The sequence below is a fragment of the Camelus ferus genome, chromosome 15 (assembly GCF_009834535.1).
Source record: "Camelus ferus isolate YT-003-E chromosome 15, BCGSAC_Cfer_1.0, whole genome shotgun sequence".
Taxonomy (NCBI): Eukaryota; Metazoa; Chordata; class Mammalia; order Artiodactyla; family Camelidae; genus Camelus; species Camelus ferus.
The window spans coordinates 50,024,370-50,042,575 of NC_045710.1; the positions used below are offsets into that span (position 1 = coordinate 50,024,370).

Below are 18,206 nucleotides of genomic sequence, written 5' to 3' on the forward strand. Positions count from 1 at the left end.
TATGTCTTCTTTAAAAAATGTCTATTCAGATCCTTTGCCCATTTTTAACCAGATTATTTCCTTTTCTTGCTATTGAGTTGTATGAGTCCTTTATATATTTTGAATAATAACCCCTTATCAGATAAATGGTTTGCAAATATTTTGACTCATTCTACAGGTCATCTTTTCAATTTACTGATAGTTTGCTGTGCAAAAGATCTTTAGTTTGGTATAGTCTTATTTATTTTAGCTTTTTTTTTTTTTTTTTGGCCTGTGCTTTTGGTGTGGCATCCAAGAAATTGCTGAAACCAATATCAAGGATTTTCCCCGTATGTTTTCTTCTAGGAGTTCTACAATTTCAGGTCTTATATATTTAAGTCTTTGGTCCCAAACAGGCAAAGCAATCTTGAGAAAGAGGAACACAGCTGGAGGCATCACACTTTCTGATTTCAAACTATATTACAAAGCTATAATAATCAAAACTAAGAAAAGGATGATCTCTTTAACAAATGGTGTTGGGGAAAATGGATATCTTCATGCACAAAAGTGAAAGTCATTCTTTTAATACATTTGACTTATTCAGTCAATAACTATTGAGTATATGCTCTGTGCATGGTGTTTTCAAAGTACTGACAGCAGTAGAGATTTGAGTATGATCTTATCTGAGCCCTGCATGACCTAACGGACCCCCAGGCCCTCCTATTTCATGTTCCCATTGCCAGTTCGCAGTAAGCAGTGTAAGGACTGAGCTGTCTGTCTTCCCACTTTAACCATTCCAGTGCCCAATCTCATCAATCTTCTTCATCTTCTCTTGAAAGAAATATCTATTTGATTCTGGTCTTTTGGAATTTAGTCCAGGTAGTTGGGTCACTACCAGCCAAGGGCTGGAACAAAAAGAAGAAAATGTATCAAAAAGTCTGAGTTAGTGTTGACTGGTCGTAGAAAGGTGTTCCCTTTGTCTCAGGAGTTCCAGGGTTGGTCAAACGGTCCTTTATGGGAGAAAATAAAAAAGCCCCGTGAAATGCAAACTGGGAGGAGGGACAACACATTGTAATAGAAGCAAAATGTCAGAATATCAGGCAAGTCAACCAGAGGTAGGTGTTTGAAGAAGTAAAATGAAATCAGGGTGGTAGGTGGGCAGAGGGCATTTCAGAACCAACCATGTGATTTCAGGTTTGCGTGAAGACCTGGATCAGATTGCTTTCCAATCTAATCTTGGACTTCCAATCTGCGCCTTTCATCTCCATAAGATTTTTCTCAACCACCTCCAGTGTTAGTAAAGCACTTGTCAGGAATTGAGAAGTAAAAACAATGAACTCATTGACTTTGTATCAGGACTGCCTTGTGAGAGCTGCTGTTTGCCATCCTTACGTTAGTGGTTAATGTCATGGGCATGCCAACCCACAAAGCCCTGTTCATTTACCGTGTTTGCCTTGGAACCAGTGGAGGTATCTGGGAAAAGGGAAAATATTCAGAAGTAGTTAAAGCAAAATGATAAGAGTGTTTACATAAACTTGCCTGTTTTCCCTCTGAATGGTATCCAGATTACAATTAATTCCACATCAGGGTGATAGTTGAAAGGCTCAAGACTATATAAATCAGACTTAGAAAATAAATGGGGCATGAACATTTTTTTCTGCATGCAGCTGCCTGGAGTCTGAGAGGGAAGCAATATGAAACACCTTGTAAGTATATTTTCTGATTTTGAATATAAGTGATGAGGTTTTCAGAGCCCAGAATAGTGAGGGAGTAGGGTTTTTTTTTCTTTCCATGGATTCTTCAAATTAATCCTAAATATAGAATTTCCAAATATTAATTTGGCACATAACCTCCCTTTTGGTAATCCTCTCCATTTTAAACATCAGAATGGTAAGTCTTTCCCAAAAGAACTAATAACTAATTTCTTTAAAGTTCAAGGATCTTGGAAGGTTGAGAGGATATTCATATTTTAGGGTCTTCTCTCCCTAGATTCATCTTATTTACAAATTTCCAATGAAGGGAGTTTCAGGTGTATTAAATATAAGGCAACAACTCTCAGAATAGTTTAATGAAATATTATTGCTGTCTGCATCTCATATTTCTCCTTGGTTAGCCTCACTGCATCGTGGTAATTGTTCAGAGAGGAGCCGTTTTCTCTTCCTTTGAGGGTGTATCTCACCTTCATGTTGTCCTGCACGTGGAATATTGCATAGGCTGTTGCAGGGATGGAAGAGAAGGGAGTTTTCCATCGATTTCAGCTTATGTTGTAAGTGAACTTGAGCTAAGCAAGCCTGAAATAGACCAGATAATGAACAATGAGGTGCAGGGAAAGATTTGCTGCCAACCTCATTCTAGCCTGTTTCTGCCCGTCTAATTCTCTTTCAGTTAATCTCTGATGCCCAAAACTCCTTCAACAGGCAAGGAAGGCAAGAGCAAATGATTCACCGCGTAGGTCTCAAGAACTAGTAACATTTGAGTAAAATCTCTTGCAAAATAAGGTGCATATAAGTGGTGCATGGTTTTTTATGCTCAGGCAAAGTGGGAGATTCTGGAGGAAAGGAAAGCAAGGGGGAGACCAGATTTCAGAGGGTACAGAAAGGGGGTCCCCATTGGTTGGGAAGAAAGAGGAAGGTACAGAAGGAAAGACTAGGGACCCGAACGATCACTCATTTTGCAATATGATTGACGATGGTCCTGCACTATGTGCAGATCAGGTGGTTGGTCAGATTGCCTAATGCTCCACCCAGGGATTGACAGTAGATGTAGAACAAAGCAAAAAGCATCCTTGAATGAGCAGTAACGCTTTGCTTCTTGAGTAGCCAGCACATCCCTTCTCAACCACACTGAATGACAGTCTCCTAATACGTACTGAGGTCTCCAAGAAACACTGTGAAAGTGTTGGATCTTTCAAAAGGGCTCTGACCTTGGGGGTCTGATGGGTTCCAGGCTCTGGGCTTGTCTGAGGCTACGGGAGCAGGTGCACTGATATTTGTCTCCATTTCAGATTGTGCCTTCCATCCTTGTGGCCTTCTTCCTAACTCCATCTCTGGCCCTGCTGGTAAGTGAAGGGTGGAGAGGGTCCAACCTGCCTGGTACTCCTTCAGCAGAAGTGTTTTGAGGGTGACTATCCCAGGGCAGCCTCCCTCAAATTTCTTGGGACATTTAAAGGGATATCTTTACAAGATATGGGCAATGCAGGAACTCTGGACTTTCAACTATTCCCCCTGTTGCTTGGTTTTCTCCAGGACATCAGTGACAGCCATCCTCTGGATGGATCTGTTGGGACCCAGAGCATCCGTATCAATGCCTTTCGAGGTATGGTCAGCATCCGAGACAACAATGTTTTGAGTGAATGGGATGGAATCTTGGACTACAAGAATGTAAGATGTGGAACACTTTCGTTACAATGCCCAAGAAAGCCTTGTCTGCTCCAAAATCTAGCCGTATGCTCTCCCAGGGCGGAGAGGACCCCGTCTCCGTAGGCTTTCTCTAGGTTTAGACTCGTGAGGGAACACATCTCTCTAGACAAGGGACCAGCTTTCCAGCTGCTGAAGTGACTTCTTTTCAAGCCATCGACTGTAGGAGGACCTTCTGTGGTCTCTGTGTTCCTGTGCGGTGTTCACGTCACAGGGCTCCTGAAGGCCTCTGAAATGAGAGAGCCATTTAAAGGACCCTTATTTCCTATCACTGGTCTGTGCTCTAGAGGTTATTTTGTGTAACTGATTTACAATGTTAGTTTCAGGTGGACAGCAAAGAAATTCAGTTCTACATATACATACATATATATGTATATTTTCGTATTATTTTCATTACAGATCATTACAAGAACTTGAATGTAGTTCCCTGTGCTATACAGCTGGCCCTTGTTGTTTACCTGTTTTATATATGGTAGTGTGTGTCTGTTAATCCCAAACTCCTAATTTATCCTCCCCCACCTTTCCCCTTTGGCAACCATAGTTTGTTCTCTATGTCAGTGAGTCTATTTCTAGTTTGTAAATAAGAGGTTATTTTGTCTTGATCTCAAATCTTAAGCAGTTTATTTACAGAGCAGAAGAATACATGAATTGTCACCTTGAGAAACCTTGCCTCGACTTGCCTGTGTGGTTAGGTACTCTGACCAGGCAGGAGGATGCAGGACTGGGATGCGACGGCCCATGTCCTCAGCCTGGTCCTGGATAGAAACGCTCTATGACCACAGAGACATCACTCAGCCTCTGTGTGCCTGGGTGTCCTCATCTGCAAAGCAGCATCAATGACCACCTTTCCTACCCAATAGGATTCTGAGAGGATTAAATGAAGGGAAAGCCCACACTCCTGACTGGGGCCCAGAAGGCCCTCTGCTATCCAGCCCCTGCTGTTTGGAAGCCCCTCTCCTACCTCCACACCAGACATCTCAGGATAGACACCTGGAACACAGGCTTTCTCTCTGCACCTGCCGGGACAGCCCACGCTCTCCTCCCCAAGCACCGTCTCCCTTACACTTCACCCAACCGCTCCCAGTTTCCACAAGGAGCATCTCCTGAGCCCTCTTAGAGGGCAGGCAGCCTAGGGATGTCCAGCTCTGTTTTCAGCAGAGGGACTTTTCTTCAAATAAACTGTTCCATGGAATTCCACTATGTGAAACAGAAGTCAGCACTGCTCTGGCTGGAGGAGGGAGAGGGGCTCAGTCAGGCTTAGCTGGAGAACCGCTGATCTATTGCGAAGCTGAGAGAGGCCACATGACAGGCCCACGGCCACGTAAGGGGGTGTGTGGGCAGGGGAGTGGTCAGTGGCAGACTCAGGACTGGAATCCGAGTCTAGGGGTTTGGACCAAGGCCCCTCCTCACCCCGAACGTCCAGAGAGCACTCTCGCGATGACGTGCTGAGCTGTAGGTATCTTGTCCCATTCTCGTGGCAGCCCCGTGGGGGAGAGCTCACTGTTCCTGCTTTACCGATGAGGAAGCTGAGGGTCGTGGAGGTGGCTGAGGACCATGGACAGCACCTTAAATTCAGCTTTGCTACTGGGGCCGACCCCCTCCCCCTCCAGTCCCACCAATGTGTTAGTGGTGTGCAGAGTGCCCCTGGGGGATTCCTTCCCCTACCTGCAGCAGTGACAGTGCCGGGAGCCCTTGGGCACAGCAGGGCCCTGTATGCTGCACGTCGCTTGCTGGTCTCTGCCAGGGTGCTCCACACCACAGTCTGAAGAACAGCCATGTGCCCCAACTGATGGCAAGTAGGAGTCCACTATGTTTGATTGAATGAATGACCTGATTCTGCTGTGTTGCTTTAAGGCCCTCTTGGCTGCTAAGCTGTTTAGCAAGATGGCCTGTGTCCTGGCCAAGATGGACCCATCTGCCTTCCCAACTCTGGATGACATTATTAAGGCTCTGGACCACAAGGTAAGTGAGACCAACTTACTGTGGTCCCCTCCTCGTTTGATGTTTTCCAACTCCGCATCCTGACATCCTAGGATGATGCTGTCCACACGGGGGAGCTCAGTTCATGCTTCTTCTTAATATCCACGAGGTCCCACCATCATGCAAAAGACCCTGAGTCCAGTCCACAGCCCAATTAAGTCAAATCATATGAATGAAAATAGATCGATTAAAATTCCAGGCGATGACACAATTTATGTTCGACCATTTATATTCACTAACATAGGTGAATATAAGTATTAGTGTGAACTAAAAGAGCATTTTCATCCTCACGCCTTCTCTCCTCCCCTACCCACCTTCTAAACTCATATGCACATATTATCTTTGGGCTGAAACACTCTTTCGCTCAGCCTCTTAAATGACAAGCGCTGTCAAATAAATTAAAAATCAGCAGACATCTTTGGCAAGTCATTGAAATCTGTATCATTTGCTAAAGCAACTTGCCCAGCACATTTGAGCAACACTGCCTGTGGCAGGAGGGTCACTGACTCTTGGGGGAAAAGAATGCACTTTGGGTCACGAAAAATAAAACAAATTGTCCATTTTTTAAAAGGCAGGTAGAAAGTACCCCATTCCTCTGATTTATAACAAGTAAAAATATAATATAAATGAAACACATAAGTTTAAGTCTATTCTATATTATCATTAGAGATGAGAAAAACACTGGAGGCTGGACGCTTTGAGAACTTAAGGGAATGGAGTTCAGGCAGAGTCACAGGGCCACGCAGGCTCACACACAGATTTTTCTGGAGTACTTTCGCCATCTTGTGGCCAGATAGGATATTACTGCTAGAGACGAAACTCAAAGCCAAGTCTGGGTTCTCGGCTCTTTCTGTAAATTGAATGGCCCGCGGGGCACTGGAATAGGTTTCTCGCCTCTTCTTCTTTGCTGCACCTCCTCTATTACTGTCTCACTGTTTTGAAATGCCACCTCTTCCAGCCTTTAAAGCATTATCCATCCACTCACGGCCTGACCTACACTGTTCTACCCGACCGGGTCAAGAACTTGGCCCAGTATGGAATGTCCATCAAGGAGATGTGCCGAGACGTCCCCACCTACTTTGTCCAGCAGCAAAAAGAAGGTGTGTCAATAACTAGAAACCCAAGACCATGGGCGAGGCAAAAGGTGCAGGATGATTTTTAGGTTATTGGCAAGATTTGATGACAGTTTTCAGGTCTATTCCATTTCTTCTGGTTATAAAAATAATGAAGCCTGAGCGGTACTGCCCCCTAGTGGCAGAGATGATTTCTTGACACCGGGGCTCATTAAGAACGGGAAGCAGAGTTAGCTTACCAGAAGGTTGAGGACCGAGGACCGTCATTTCACCAATGGGATTTGACAGCTGGTGGATACCCTCACCTGACCAAAAGCTTCATCCTTGGGCCCTCATCCCCAGTTCCGGCCCAAGCAGCACAGTGCCTGTTGGGAGTATGGTGGGGGATCAGTGGTGACCAGCTTAGAAAGCTACAAGATAAGATTTCAAAATCAGCCTGCTGTTTCAGATAGAGTCAGTAACCACTTCCCATTAGGCTGTTGCCAGTCACTCACACCTTAGTATAAATTAACCCAATGAACAAGGCTTTTACATAACAGCAACTTCCAGCAGGGAGAACTTGAGGGGCTTGGGAGGTTAAAGAGGATGGTTAAAGGTCAGTCAAAGATACAGAAAAAAAAAAAAAAAAAAAAAAAAAGAGGTGAGGGGGATGTTGGGCCAATTATTGCAGAGGAAGAGGAGAGATCTTCCATTTTGTTCCCAGATCCCTTGCTAGTAGAGAGGGCCTGACCATCATATCAGGTGCAACTCATAATATACCCACTCTCTTTGGGGGATCTTTTTAATAAAATGCTTCTCGTTCTTCTTAAAGGTTCTGCACTGGCTATCAACCCTGATTCCTGTTCTGAAGTCCAACTTCTGTCCTTCCTGGGACTCTCCATCTGTGGGGAGATCCCTGGGCTCTGAAGCTCCAGGTTGGCCATGTGGAGAGAGGACCTGCATGGATGGGGCCACTGGCCCAAAACCATTGCTCAGGGGCCACCCAGCCCACTGTCTACTGATGGGAAGATGCTCATTTCGGTCCTCTACCTTCTACCTTTGACCAAAGAGCCAGCTTTGTGATCTAAAAATTGGGTACCCTTTCTCCTTGTGGCTTAGAACAATAAAGTTTTTTTGCCTCCCTGGCCCAGCAGATGAACCCCACTGCCTGCCTTGTCCTCTCTCGAGTTTGCAGATCCCCACCCACGCACAGTCCATGCCACTGCACACCAGCTGGTGCAAAGGAGGAGGTCCCAGAGCATCTCATTTCTAAGGGCTTCTCTTTGGGGTGTCCTTTGAAGAATCCCTCGAGAATCTGGGCCAAAAATAAAGAAGTGAATAACAAAAAGACACTAGTCAAAGCACAGACAAGCTTTCAGGTCCAAGGCCAGCATCTCTGTCTTCTGCAAATGAGTGCTGAGTTCTACAGAAGCCTGCTCACTGGGGTGGCCTGGCCTGCACTGTGAGAGTCCCTGAGAGACAGCCAAGTGGAAGGAGGCTTCCCAGACCTCTCTGTGGAACTGGTCTAAACTCCTTTGCCGTAGCCCCCAGGCGTTCCTCTCTGTTACAAATGAATAAGGGGACCTGCCCTCTTTGCACTGGTTATTTAACTGTCCACTCCTGTAGCTGGGAGGACACAGAGCCAGCCCTGCCCACAGCACACAGAGCATCCCTGGGTCCGTCACCTTAGACAGAAGAATAAACGAGGAGGAAGTATTGGAAATACAGACACAGGTGTCCACTGAAGGTCGTGTTGGAGTTTGGGGTAAATAGTGTGCGACGGGGGCGGGATGGGGGTGGGAGTGTTGAGCAATGCATCTGGGTGGAGTCGGGGGGCTCGGGGTGGTCTCAGCACCAGGATGCCCAAGACCAAGCTGAGCGCAAGTCCCGCAGAGCCGTGATGCGGTGTGACTGCCTACGGTCACGAACGGAAAGGTGAAAGGCCCAAGATAAACCTCTAACTGGGCTTAAATAGGTTATAGCTGGACCAGCCAGAGGCTCTGAAACTGTGGATTTGGTCACATGCAGCGTGTCAGGGATGAGGCAGGTGCACGGCGCACTCAGGGGAGTATCAGACGAGACAGGCCTCGCTCTAGCTCCCCAGCCGAGACCAGAGTTACCCTTCTGTGCTGAGATGAGACCGTAACCTCCAGCCCCGCCTCCGCCTCGCCTCGGCCAGTTATCTGGATTTGGGTTCCATCACTTGCGAACACTAGGGTTCCAGCTAGTACACTTCACCATCTAGTTTGTCACTTGATTAGACCCTCTTTACTGTTGCTATCAAATGTTCTCATATAAATGACTCACTTCTTTACAAGCAAATCACTTTCTTTACTAAGTCAGCACGATGCCAGCACATCGATCCCAGCGCTGAACACATGCCACGGGCTTTATGTATGTTCATCAGTGGTTGTTAAGGAGCAGATGTTAGTGTCAGGAACAGGAGCAGTTGATGGCAAATAGAAATTCTTGTTAAAGGAGTTCCTCTTTGTTCTGAACTTGCACTTGCTGACCGGTGCACATGGGAACCAACTCTGTGATCTGGGAATTTGCCCACATTATGCAATTTATTTGAAATATTAGAAATTGGTTTCCTTCTATGTATTGACCTGCCATTCCCAGTTAGGTTCTCACTCCTGGGTGACGGGTGTTCCTCCCTCTCTCTCCTCACTCTGGGACAAAATATATCAGGATAGTGTTTATTAAGTTGAATCTACTGCTTTCATGAGCTAAAAGGCACGAGAATGGCCCTCAAATAGTTGGAAGGGATAGTTCCCTTCATCTGAGCATCTGAGTTGTCTGATAAGGGTGTAGCTAACCCATCTCCCGTCACTAGTGGAGGTCACTGCCGCCTGAGCCCCTGCTCTACCTACACTGCCCCAGTGTGCTGGACGGACAGATGGACAGCTGGTCTAAGTAGTCAAATGCAAAAATAGAGACTTGTACACAGCTGACCAGTCTAAATGTGACTCACCTATATTACCAGGGAATTTTCACACTACTTGTGTACTTGAAGTCCTGGAAATTTCTTCCCCTTTATATATTGACGTAAACATTATTTGGCTTCCTTTTGCTGTTTACAAAAAAAAAAAAGCAAATACCCAGATATGTATAAATAGAGTATTTATGTTTTACCACTGAATCTCAAAGTGAGTTGGGGAATTGAGAAAGAAATGAAGTTGGCTGTGGACTAGAAATCAACGGCGTATTTCTTTGAAAAGATGAGACCATGGGCTGATGCCTTAAATGTGAAGGTCTGCGCAGATGGAAATGTCAAAGATGTTCCGGAGCCCAGCCTTGGCACAGCCTTTAGCACTGTCATAATCTGAAAAGGGGGAAATTTTTTAAAGAAAGGGAATTAAGAAACATATTAGAATAAAGCAAACCAGTGCCTTTCTGTAAATGTCTTGACTAAGGGTTGTACATGTAATTTCATGTTACCCAAGATTTTAGTTATACTTTTATTGTAAAGAAGAATAATACATTAAATTGAATTAAATGAGACTGACAATTCCTGCGAGTGCTGTCTGGCTCAAGTTGATTGATGTCATGACAATTTGCATTGATGGCATGCATGCCTGTGTGACTTTACTTATAAATATTAATGACCTTATTAAAAGAAAAATGTCCTAATTTTTTTTTCTGGGCAATAGAAAGGTATTCCATGCTAATTCTTTTCTTCTTTATCTACTTCCCACAACTCTGGGGGAGTTTCTCTTGTTGTCTTCACCATCTGTGACCCAGCCTCTCTTTCACTCTGGCCACATTGCCCTATTTATAAATTTTGAGTAAAAATACCAGTAATGACCTCAGTGACATATGTTACCTGTATGAATCAGGGTTTTTATTCCCCATCTGCCAGTCCATTTGCCTGCTCTTTCTTGGACTAGTTTTATCCTAGATTCTGAGTATATTTTTTTTAATTTTTTGAGGAAATAATGGACAAATATATTTGTATATATTCAAAGTGTTCGATGGGATGGTTTGATACACATATACATTGTAAAAGATCAGGGTAACACATCCATCATCTCACATAGTTAGCATCAGTAACTCTTTTATGTGTGTATTTGCTAAGAATGCTTACTATCTACTCTCCGCAGCTTTCAAGTACGCAAGACCACGTTATCAGCTAGAGTTACCATTCTGTACATGAGAGAATCCAATAGATTTTCCCTTGGTACCCAGGAATCTTTTTTTATTCCATCCTCTATGTGAACTCATCAATCTCTCCTCTAAACTATTTGCTCTTTGGGAGCAAAGTTTTATTAATTTCTGTATCACTCTAACATTTAGCACTATTTCCACACATGGTAGGTATTTAATTCCCAAAGTTAAAACCACATCGAGTCCTGTGTCATGTTTATTTGTACCTCGCACAACACCTAGTGCCTGGCACATTGGAGCTTTCGGAAAATACTTGGTGAAGGAATGGTTCATTGGTACTCACGTGTCTTTTCAACCACTTCTCCCTTATACAAGGGGACATGTTCACAGAGGTGCTTGATGGGCGAGCCAAACAGGAACCAGCTCACATCTGTGATCAGAGACTGCAGTGGGTTGTACCTGACCCAGATGTATTTGCTGGAGAGCATGTTGTTCAGAGTCTAGATCAGGACGATAGAGTGGGATAGGATGAAATCACCTGACATAGTCTGGTGCACCTTATTCTAAACTGACATTTTCTCTTTCAGATTATTAAACAAAAGGTGGCCAGGGATCTCAAGACATCATCTCTTTCTGACCACTTGGTCTGTAAAGGAGTCTCAGTATTAGCAATATTATTTTACAACTGGTGGCCATGAAACCCAAAGAGGCTGAGTCTGGTGCCAAAGGCGACACGAATGAGAAGATACGGAGGAAGAATTCAACCCCGGGTTCCTAGTTTCAAGCAGCGTTTGGGTCTTCTCACTAACCCGGATGTTTCTTTGCACCTCTGTGTCATTAGCTAGCATAACTTCACTCATTTTTCTGCCCATCACTATTTCTCAGAGCCCTGCTCTAAGAAGAGAAGCCATTCAGTCCTTTCTACAAAGACACTGCAATTTTTGATAAGTTCCTATTGGGGGCTGTACGGTAGAACCAAGCTAAGAGATGTATTCCTGCTCTCAAAACCAGTAAAGGTGAAAACGCTTTAGTAAGTGGCGAGTACCGCATCCACGGTAAGGCACGATTCGAGGGGCTTCCCCCTTGCCCTCTTCACTTCTCCGTGGAAACCACGATTCCCTGGCTCACAAACAGGGAACACTTAAGGTCCCCCCAGAATTACCTGCCTCTCGAAGATGTACCGTTTGAGTTGGTCCAGAGCAGGGATGGCTTGATGGTTCATCTTCAGGATGTAGCAGGCCCTTCGGCAGAGTACCCTGGTCGCGATGTAGCCCTAAAGCAGCAAGAGCGCGGTTACCGCCCCTCCGGGTTCTCGGGGCGCGGAGCCGCCGCGGGGAGCCGCGAGCATGCGCACTGAGCGCCTGGGCCGGCTGTCCGTCTGCCTCCCTCGTGCCCGTTCGGCTCCCTTTCCACGGTATTTTTTACTTCGTCACTTGTCATTTCTGTCTCTGAATTTGAGCAAACGCATGGTTTGCGCTCCACTGTTCTTGTTTGGGGGGTTGAAAGATTAAGAAGCAGCAGCTCTCCGTCTCTACGAATTGCATTTTCTGCCTCTTCCACAATTTGGAGTAAATACAGTATTTTGTAGAACTGTGCTTCCCAATATGTTAGTTACTAGCCACATGGGGTGATTTTAAATTTAAGTTCAAATTAAATAAAATGTTAAATGTACTTCCTCTGTCACACGTTTTAAGTGCTCAGGAGCAGCAAATGGCTAGTGAGTTCCCTATTGGACAACACAGACATAGAACCATTTTTCCATCATTGCAGAAAGTTCTGTTTAGACACTCACCTCAACACGCCTATGCTCCCCCCTATACATACCTGTTTCATGGATATTCCCCTCCTTTACCATCGTCTCCCCATCCTTTCTCCACCTCAAACTGATGCTGGCTGGATGAGGATGGGTTGTAGGGAGCAGGGAATTGGAAGAGCAATGGATGGGTGAGCACCTTGGAGCCAAAAGGCACCTAAGGCCATCTAATCTTCATCCAGAGTGGCATTTTCTCTACATAGTTCCAAATAATTATACAGCCTATAAGGTTGTATATAATACAAACCCTTCTAGTTCCTGTTTTTCAGTTCTCACAAATTGCCAGTTGCTAAAATTCAAAAATTGACTGAGGCCAAGCCTGAAGATGGTGGAAGAAGCTTAAATCAAATCCTCACCGTGCAGTTTTGTTTTATTTAAAGATATTTTTGAGGTTTCCCTGAACTGACATCTGCTGCAAAACAATTTCAGCAAAATTTCCTTTAAGATTGTGTCTTTCTAAGGCTCTGTGTTTTCACATGTGTCGTGGAACTCCCAGCACCAACGTGGTGGAGGCATGGGAGGAGGTTTCTACAAGAAAAGGAGAAAAATCTGTTCAAATGTCCAGTGAGATGGACTACAGCCCACTTCTACCCACAGATAAAATCAGGCTCACCATTAGGGGGAACTAACAAATGAATAAGTGATAAAGGACAGAATCAGCTTTCTGAGACATTTGTTTTTTATTGAAGTATAATCAGTTTACAATGTTGTGTCAGTTTCTGGCATACAGCATAATCTGACACTTATTGTTAATACCGGTAACTGAAACTTGGTTTAATGTTTTTAGTTAACATACTTCCATTCTTACAGAAGAAGTATGATTTTCTGCATATCCTGTGTGCGTGGTTAAATGCATATCGTTGTTCTGGATTTCTGCTATTTTGTGACTGCTTGTTTCATGATTGTTCTTTTTCTGCATAATTTTTGTATTAAAATCCCTACTTCATTCATTCATTTATTTGACAAATATTTTCGAGAGCCTATGTGCCAAACCTTGCCTTAGGTTTTGGTCATCCTTCTAGGCACCTTCTGCAACTGCAGTGACACAATATTACATTTTCTACATGGAAAGGGCAAGCAAATTTGTATGTTTCCAGTCTCTCATCACATTGTTTACTAGAAATAGTTTTGTTTGTTTGTTTTTTAATCAATTGCTTGACTATTTAAAGGGAAAAGAAGAAGGAAGGAAATTCTGGAAAAATTGTGAGGGTTGATCTTGGAATTCAAATGCATAATAAATAACTACCCCTCCACTCTTTAAAAGTCCGTTCTTAAGGAATATAAAATATTGCTGCTTACATGTTTATAGTCAAAAATCGTGGTAGAGGACAATGATCCTTCATGGATGTTAATGATGGCGGTATTTTTTTCGTTGTCAATTGTCATTGTCTCCTGAACTTGGCCACCATCATTGGTTGGGCTGATGATGTTATAAACCTAGATTGACAAAGACATAATGTTTTTTTCATAAATCATGTGCATTTGAACGACCACCTTCCCAGCAAATAAAGACTTTCACTGCTTTCAACATGAGATTGAACTCTGAAACCTCTCCAATTGAACTCTGAAACCTCTCCACTGGCATCTAAGACCAAAAACCCATGCTAAAATAAGAATGCAAAGGTCTTCCTCATAGTTCACTATACTACATACGGGAGAAGCAAAGACATCACACAAGAAATGAGATTGACCCCATTTTAAAGCAGTGCATTTTTTAAAGATATTGTGATTAGAAAGAAATAATCAACTTCATTGTTTCTGTTCTTGGTTATTTCTGGGGATTCCATCCCAAATAGGACATGTGGACTCCCTACTGTCCTGCAGATTATCTTGGATCTTCTTGTTCCTCTCCCAGTATCTCCAAGACAGAAAGTCCATAATGAACCAGCTCACCTCATTTCCATGTGTCCCAAAGATGGCCAACACCACCAGAAATATCACCTGAAAAACAGACTGGTCACATCCATTCCCAATGGGGCTGCCATTGAGGGTGGGGATGTGAGGGGTCACGCTGGACAGGACAAGCACAAGTATCTCAGAAAACATATACTTAGAGCCACTGATGGGAAGTCACGGATGATCAACTGTCCATCTCCAACTTATGAAACACACATGCATTCCTTTGACATGCTATTTTTTCAGACACAGATTCTACCTTTGTTACCCAATTCCCAACCCTTCCCAACATTATAACCTTCTAGAAAGCATGTGTTCTTATGCCAGAAACAAAGCTGGGGGAGGTGAGCAGTGGGCAAGGACTCCTTTAACTATGGGAAATACCCTGGTGTTATTCACACTGGCTTTGGATTACAGGAGTCAAGTTGTGTTTTCTGATTTTAAAACATTTGAGAGAGTAAAACTGATTTAAGGTGGATTCATGGGTGATCGAGACACAACGGGAAAAGTCCTAGAGAAAACTATGAAAAGCAGGTGCTTCAGGGCATGACTAACTTTTGAAGCTGACATCAAGGAAAACCTCCACATTCTCCTCCGTGACACTGTCAGATCAGTGTCAGGCCAGCAGATTGTAAGACTGACACTGTGGCACTTCTGACACCGCAGTTATGTGAGTCTTACTCGGTTCTGTGCTCTGTTGTCTGGACATCACAGTACACTGCACGCTCACTGAAACTGCTGACGGGGGAGGTCTGCAGAAGACAGATAGCTTTAGGCTCTGTCAGTGGGACTTTCTTACTTACTTTCCATCTTGCCGATAATATTTCTCTCCTGGTGTCTGTGGAGCATCTAAGCAGGACCTGTGTGCAGATATCCAACCTGCCTACTCTCGCAGGGACAACCCAGACTCCCAGACGGCTCTGGTAATCTCTCACACGCCTATGTATTCTACTTAATGAGCCTAGTACAGAGATTTGAACAGGTAGGTGAACAGGGAGGGCTGCCCACCATAGCAGTACAATTAGAACTCAGAAGTGTCCCCTGCCCCTAAATAACCCCCCCCCACACACACCATGATTAAACACTCTGGTTACAGGTTTGTGTTTCAGGGTTAGGTATCCTCTTGGAAGATCAAGAGACCCTGGGAGAGGGAGCTCCTTAAGCTAACAGTCTTTTAACACCTCATGGGAGGTCCCTATTTTGCTTTCTCCCTCAACAGCTCAGTGAGAGTAAGGGAGGCGGGAAGGAGTCCTTTCTGGATCAGCACATGGTCCTCTGTCCATGGAGCACTGTGATGTGGAACTCCGGGAGACTGGGATCCTGGCCGGGCTGAGCTGGAGTGGTCAAGGCCAGATTGCTTTGCCATGATTGCTCCCATGAGTGGAGTCTAAGATGAGTACATTTCAAGCCTAAATCCCACATTTGCAGGCTTGGGGAAATCACATTCCTTTGTTCCTCAGTCTCTTTGCCTGTAGAATGGGGCAATTACTACTCAGCTCATAGCGTACTTGAAGTGAATGGATGAAGTGATTCATGTACAATGTTTAGCATAAGGCCTAGGACACACTTGGGAAACAACAGCTGCTATTATTATTATTGACATTACTATTATTATTTTAAAAATACCACTTCTCTTTTAAATAGTAAATGTTGTTGTCCTAAAATGCCTACATTCCCTCCAAAGTTCATGGTAAGGAATTATTATTATTAAAATATTACAGATTAAAATTCTCTAGATATTTCCAATTTTTTTCTTTGTACTTTTTAGTAAATATCTCAAAAAAAAAAAAACAGACAATGGACAAATAAATAAAGACTTAATAGTCCACACTATTTCTGCCGGCAACATCATTAATTCCATCCCCAAAGCTTGGAAGCACAAAGTTCGTCTGAGACCCCTCAGAGCCGAGGCATATGGGATATGAGTGTTCTCTGCAAGCAGCCACCCTAAGAGTATAAAGAAGCAAAAAGAAATACTCACAAGGATTTTCATTTTGCCTGAAAGGAAGAAGCATCTGGAGCGAGTGAGGCTGCCCAGTGCAACTTCTCCCCTTTATACTGGCTTTAAGGTGTGGAAATCTCTTTCCAGAATGATCGCTTTGGAAAAGGCCATGTCCAGAGTGTTGACACACCCCAGCAAACTCCTTTATCGAGGCTGAGACCCAACCACATAACCTGGTATCAGTAAAGTTCATTACTCAGTAGTGAAAATTTGCCACTTGGCCACTCTGTAAATATTCCCTCTTATTTGCTCTATGTCACTCTTGAGATTTCAATTTCCACCCCTTAAAAATATTGCATGATGCTTGTTCTGCACAAACGGCTTGTGGTCATCAGTATCTAAAATTCCTAAACCTCCCCTGATGGTAAAGTCCACCCTAAGGACCTGAGTTGGGCACCCACTCAGTGCTTTTTCATCCCTGCCCTGCTTGTTGAATCCTTCCACCCACGGAATGGAAATAAGACTAGAGGCCAGGACAGAGGCTGGGGACCTGCTTTGAGAAAAAGCAGCCGTATGACTTTCTATCTCCCCCACTTTAGAACTGGTGCCAGTTTCCAGAGATTCAGGAGGAACGAGGCTCAGAAATCTCTCTGCCCAATTACCAGGGCTCACTGCTGTTTTTTATATTACACCTTGCCTAAAACTGCATCAAAACTATGAGTTGTGTATTTCTAGTTATCTTTAGGTGCATTGAGAAATTCTCGGATTAAAAAGAAATGAAGAGAATAAAGTTTCATTTGACTAATTTGTGTAACGTCACCATCAGAAATGGCTAGGGTGGGATCATGAACTTAGAAAGCGGGGAAATACAAAAACAAACAGTACCTACAAATTGCAGAATTGTTCACTATGGAAAATCACTATAGTAAGCAAAGAAACAACATAAATGACATCCTTGTTCTACAGTTGGAGTGACTTCCTAACTAGCAGCTTTTGAAAAATAGAGCTTTAAAAAAGCAGACATTGGTGGGCAGTTTGGGAGTTACCTACTTCGCTGGAATTTCCCAACCCTGGCTGTTCAGCTGGGGTGGATGTAAAATGTGCTGTTTTATTAAATCTTCCTAAGATAGCAACAAGAATAAGGGTGACAGTTTTGTAGTACATCTGCAAATTTTCCCCCATATCTGGCTCCAAAGTCCCCCCAAATTCACACTTACGGATATTATGACAGGCAGAGACATTATACCCCGCCCTCTACTGGGAACTCCTGCCCCCAGGAATTCTCAGTTTATAAGCCTATAAAAATCGTTAGCATTGATGAGCACTTAATGTGTTCCAGCACTAAGCACTTTGCCTATATTGATTCATTTGATCCTCCTGACAATCCTACAGGTTATCTTCTAGCCAAGTTTCTTTTTACAGATAGGCAGACTAAGGTGCAGGGACAGTAAGTCGCATTTCGATATTATACAACTTCTGAGGGCAGGAGCCGGGATCTGCACCCACTCTGACTCCAGAGTCCACGCTGGTAACTCCAGGCACTGCACGTCCTCCCCGATTAGTTGCTAAGTGTGACTTCTTGCCTCACTGAGATGGGGGCATTAGCAAGGAGCCTTCTGGGTCCAGAATGTTTCTTGACCAAGAGGTAAGACTTGGAAACAGGCCCACCCATAACTCAAGGTGGGGAATTCTAAATAGGGGGGATGAGATACTCTGCTTGGGAAAGTTGTTAGAAATCAAGTTCATGACTAAGCTGCCAGCTCCCCACGGAGCGTGTAGAGTCGCTGACATGGAAGGGCCTCCTGCTGGCTTTACCTGGGTCTTGGACACTGGTTCAGTAGGTGTGAGAAGGGGTGCAGCCATGTGGACTGGTAACCTTCCATGCTCACTTCTAATTGACAGAGCCATTTCGAGTCTTATCGAAACCCCTCACGAGGAAACCGAGATGCAGACAGGGTAAGAAACTTGGCAAAGCTCCTATCAAACTAAATAGAAACTCCACTCCCAGTTACTGATTTTCTTAGTTGCCTTTTCTTGACATA

The 18,206-nt window shown here is 44.1% G+C and overlaps 2 protein-coding genes across 2 annotated transcripts; one reads left to right on the forward strand and one right to left on the reverse strand.

Annotated features, from left to right (window-relative positions):
- Positions 1-1,562: 1,562 nt before the first annotated feature.
- On the forward strand, positions 1,563-7,565 carry LOC102519689 (gastrokine-3). Its single transcript, XM_032497717.1, has 6 exons — positions 1,563-1,664; positions 2,963-3,016; positions 3,204-3,338; positions 5,229-5,336; positions 6,313-6,454; positions 7,239-7,565. The coding sequence occupies exons 1-6, from the start codon at positions 1,653-1,655 to the stop codon at positions 7,331-7,333; spliced, it is 546 nt and encodes a 181-aa protein (XP_032353608.1). The 5' UTR covers positions 1,563-1,652; the 3' UTR covers positions 7,334-7,565.
- A 1,947-nt stretch (positions 7,566-9,512) lies between these two features.
- On the reverse strand, positions 9,513-16,305 carry GKN2 (gastrokine 2). The gene is made up of 6 exons (XM_006192781.3): positions 16,204-16,305; positions 14,220-14,267; positions 13,626-13,763; positions 11,676-11,786; positions 10,857-11,013; positions 9,513-9,731 (listed from the first exon to the last, which is right to left on the reverse strand). Exons 1-6 carry the CDS (start codon positions 16,213-16,215, stop codon positions 9,649-9,651), a joined length of 549 nt encoding a protein of 182 aa, XP_006192843.1. The 5' UTR covers positions 16,216-16,305; the 3' UTR covers positions 9,513-9,648.
- Between the last annotated feature and the right edge of the window lie 1,901 nt (positions 16,306-18,206).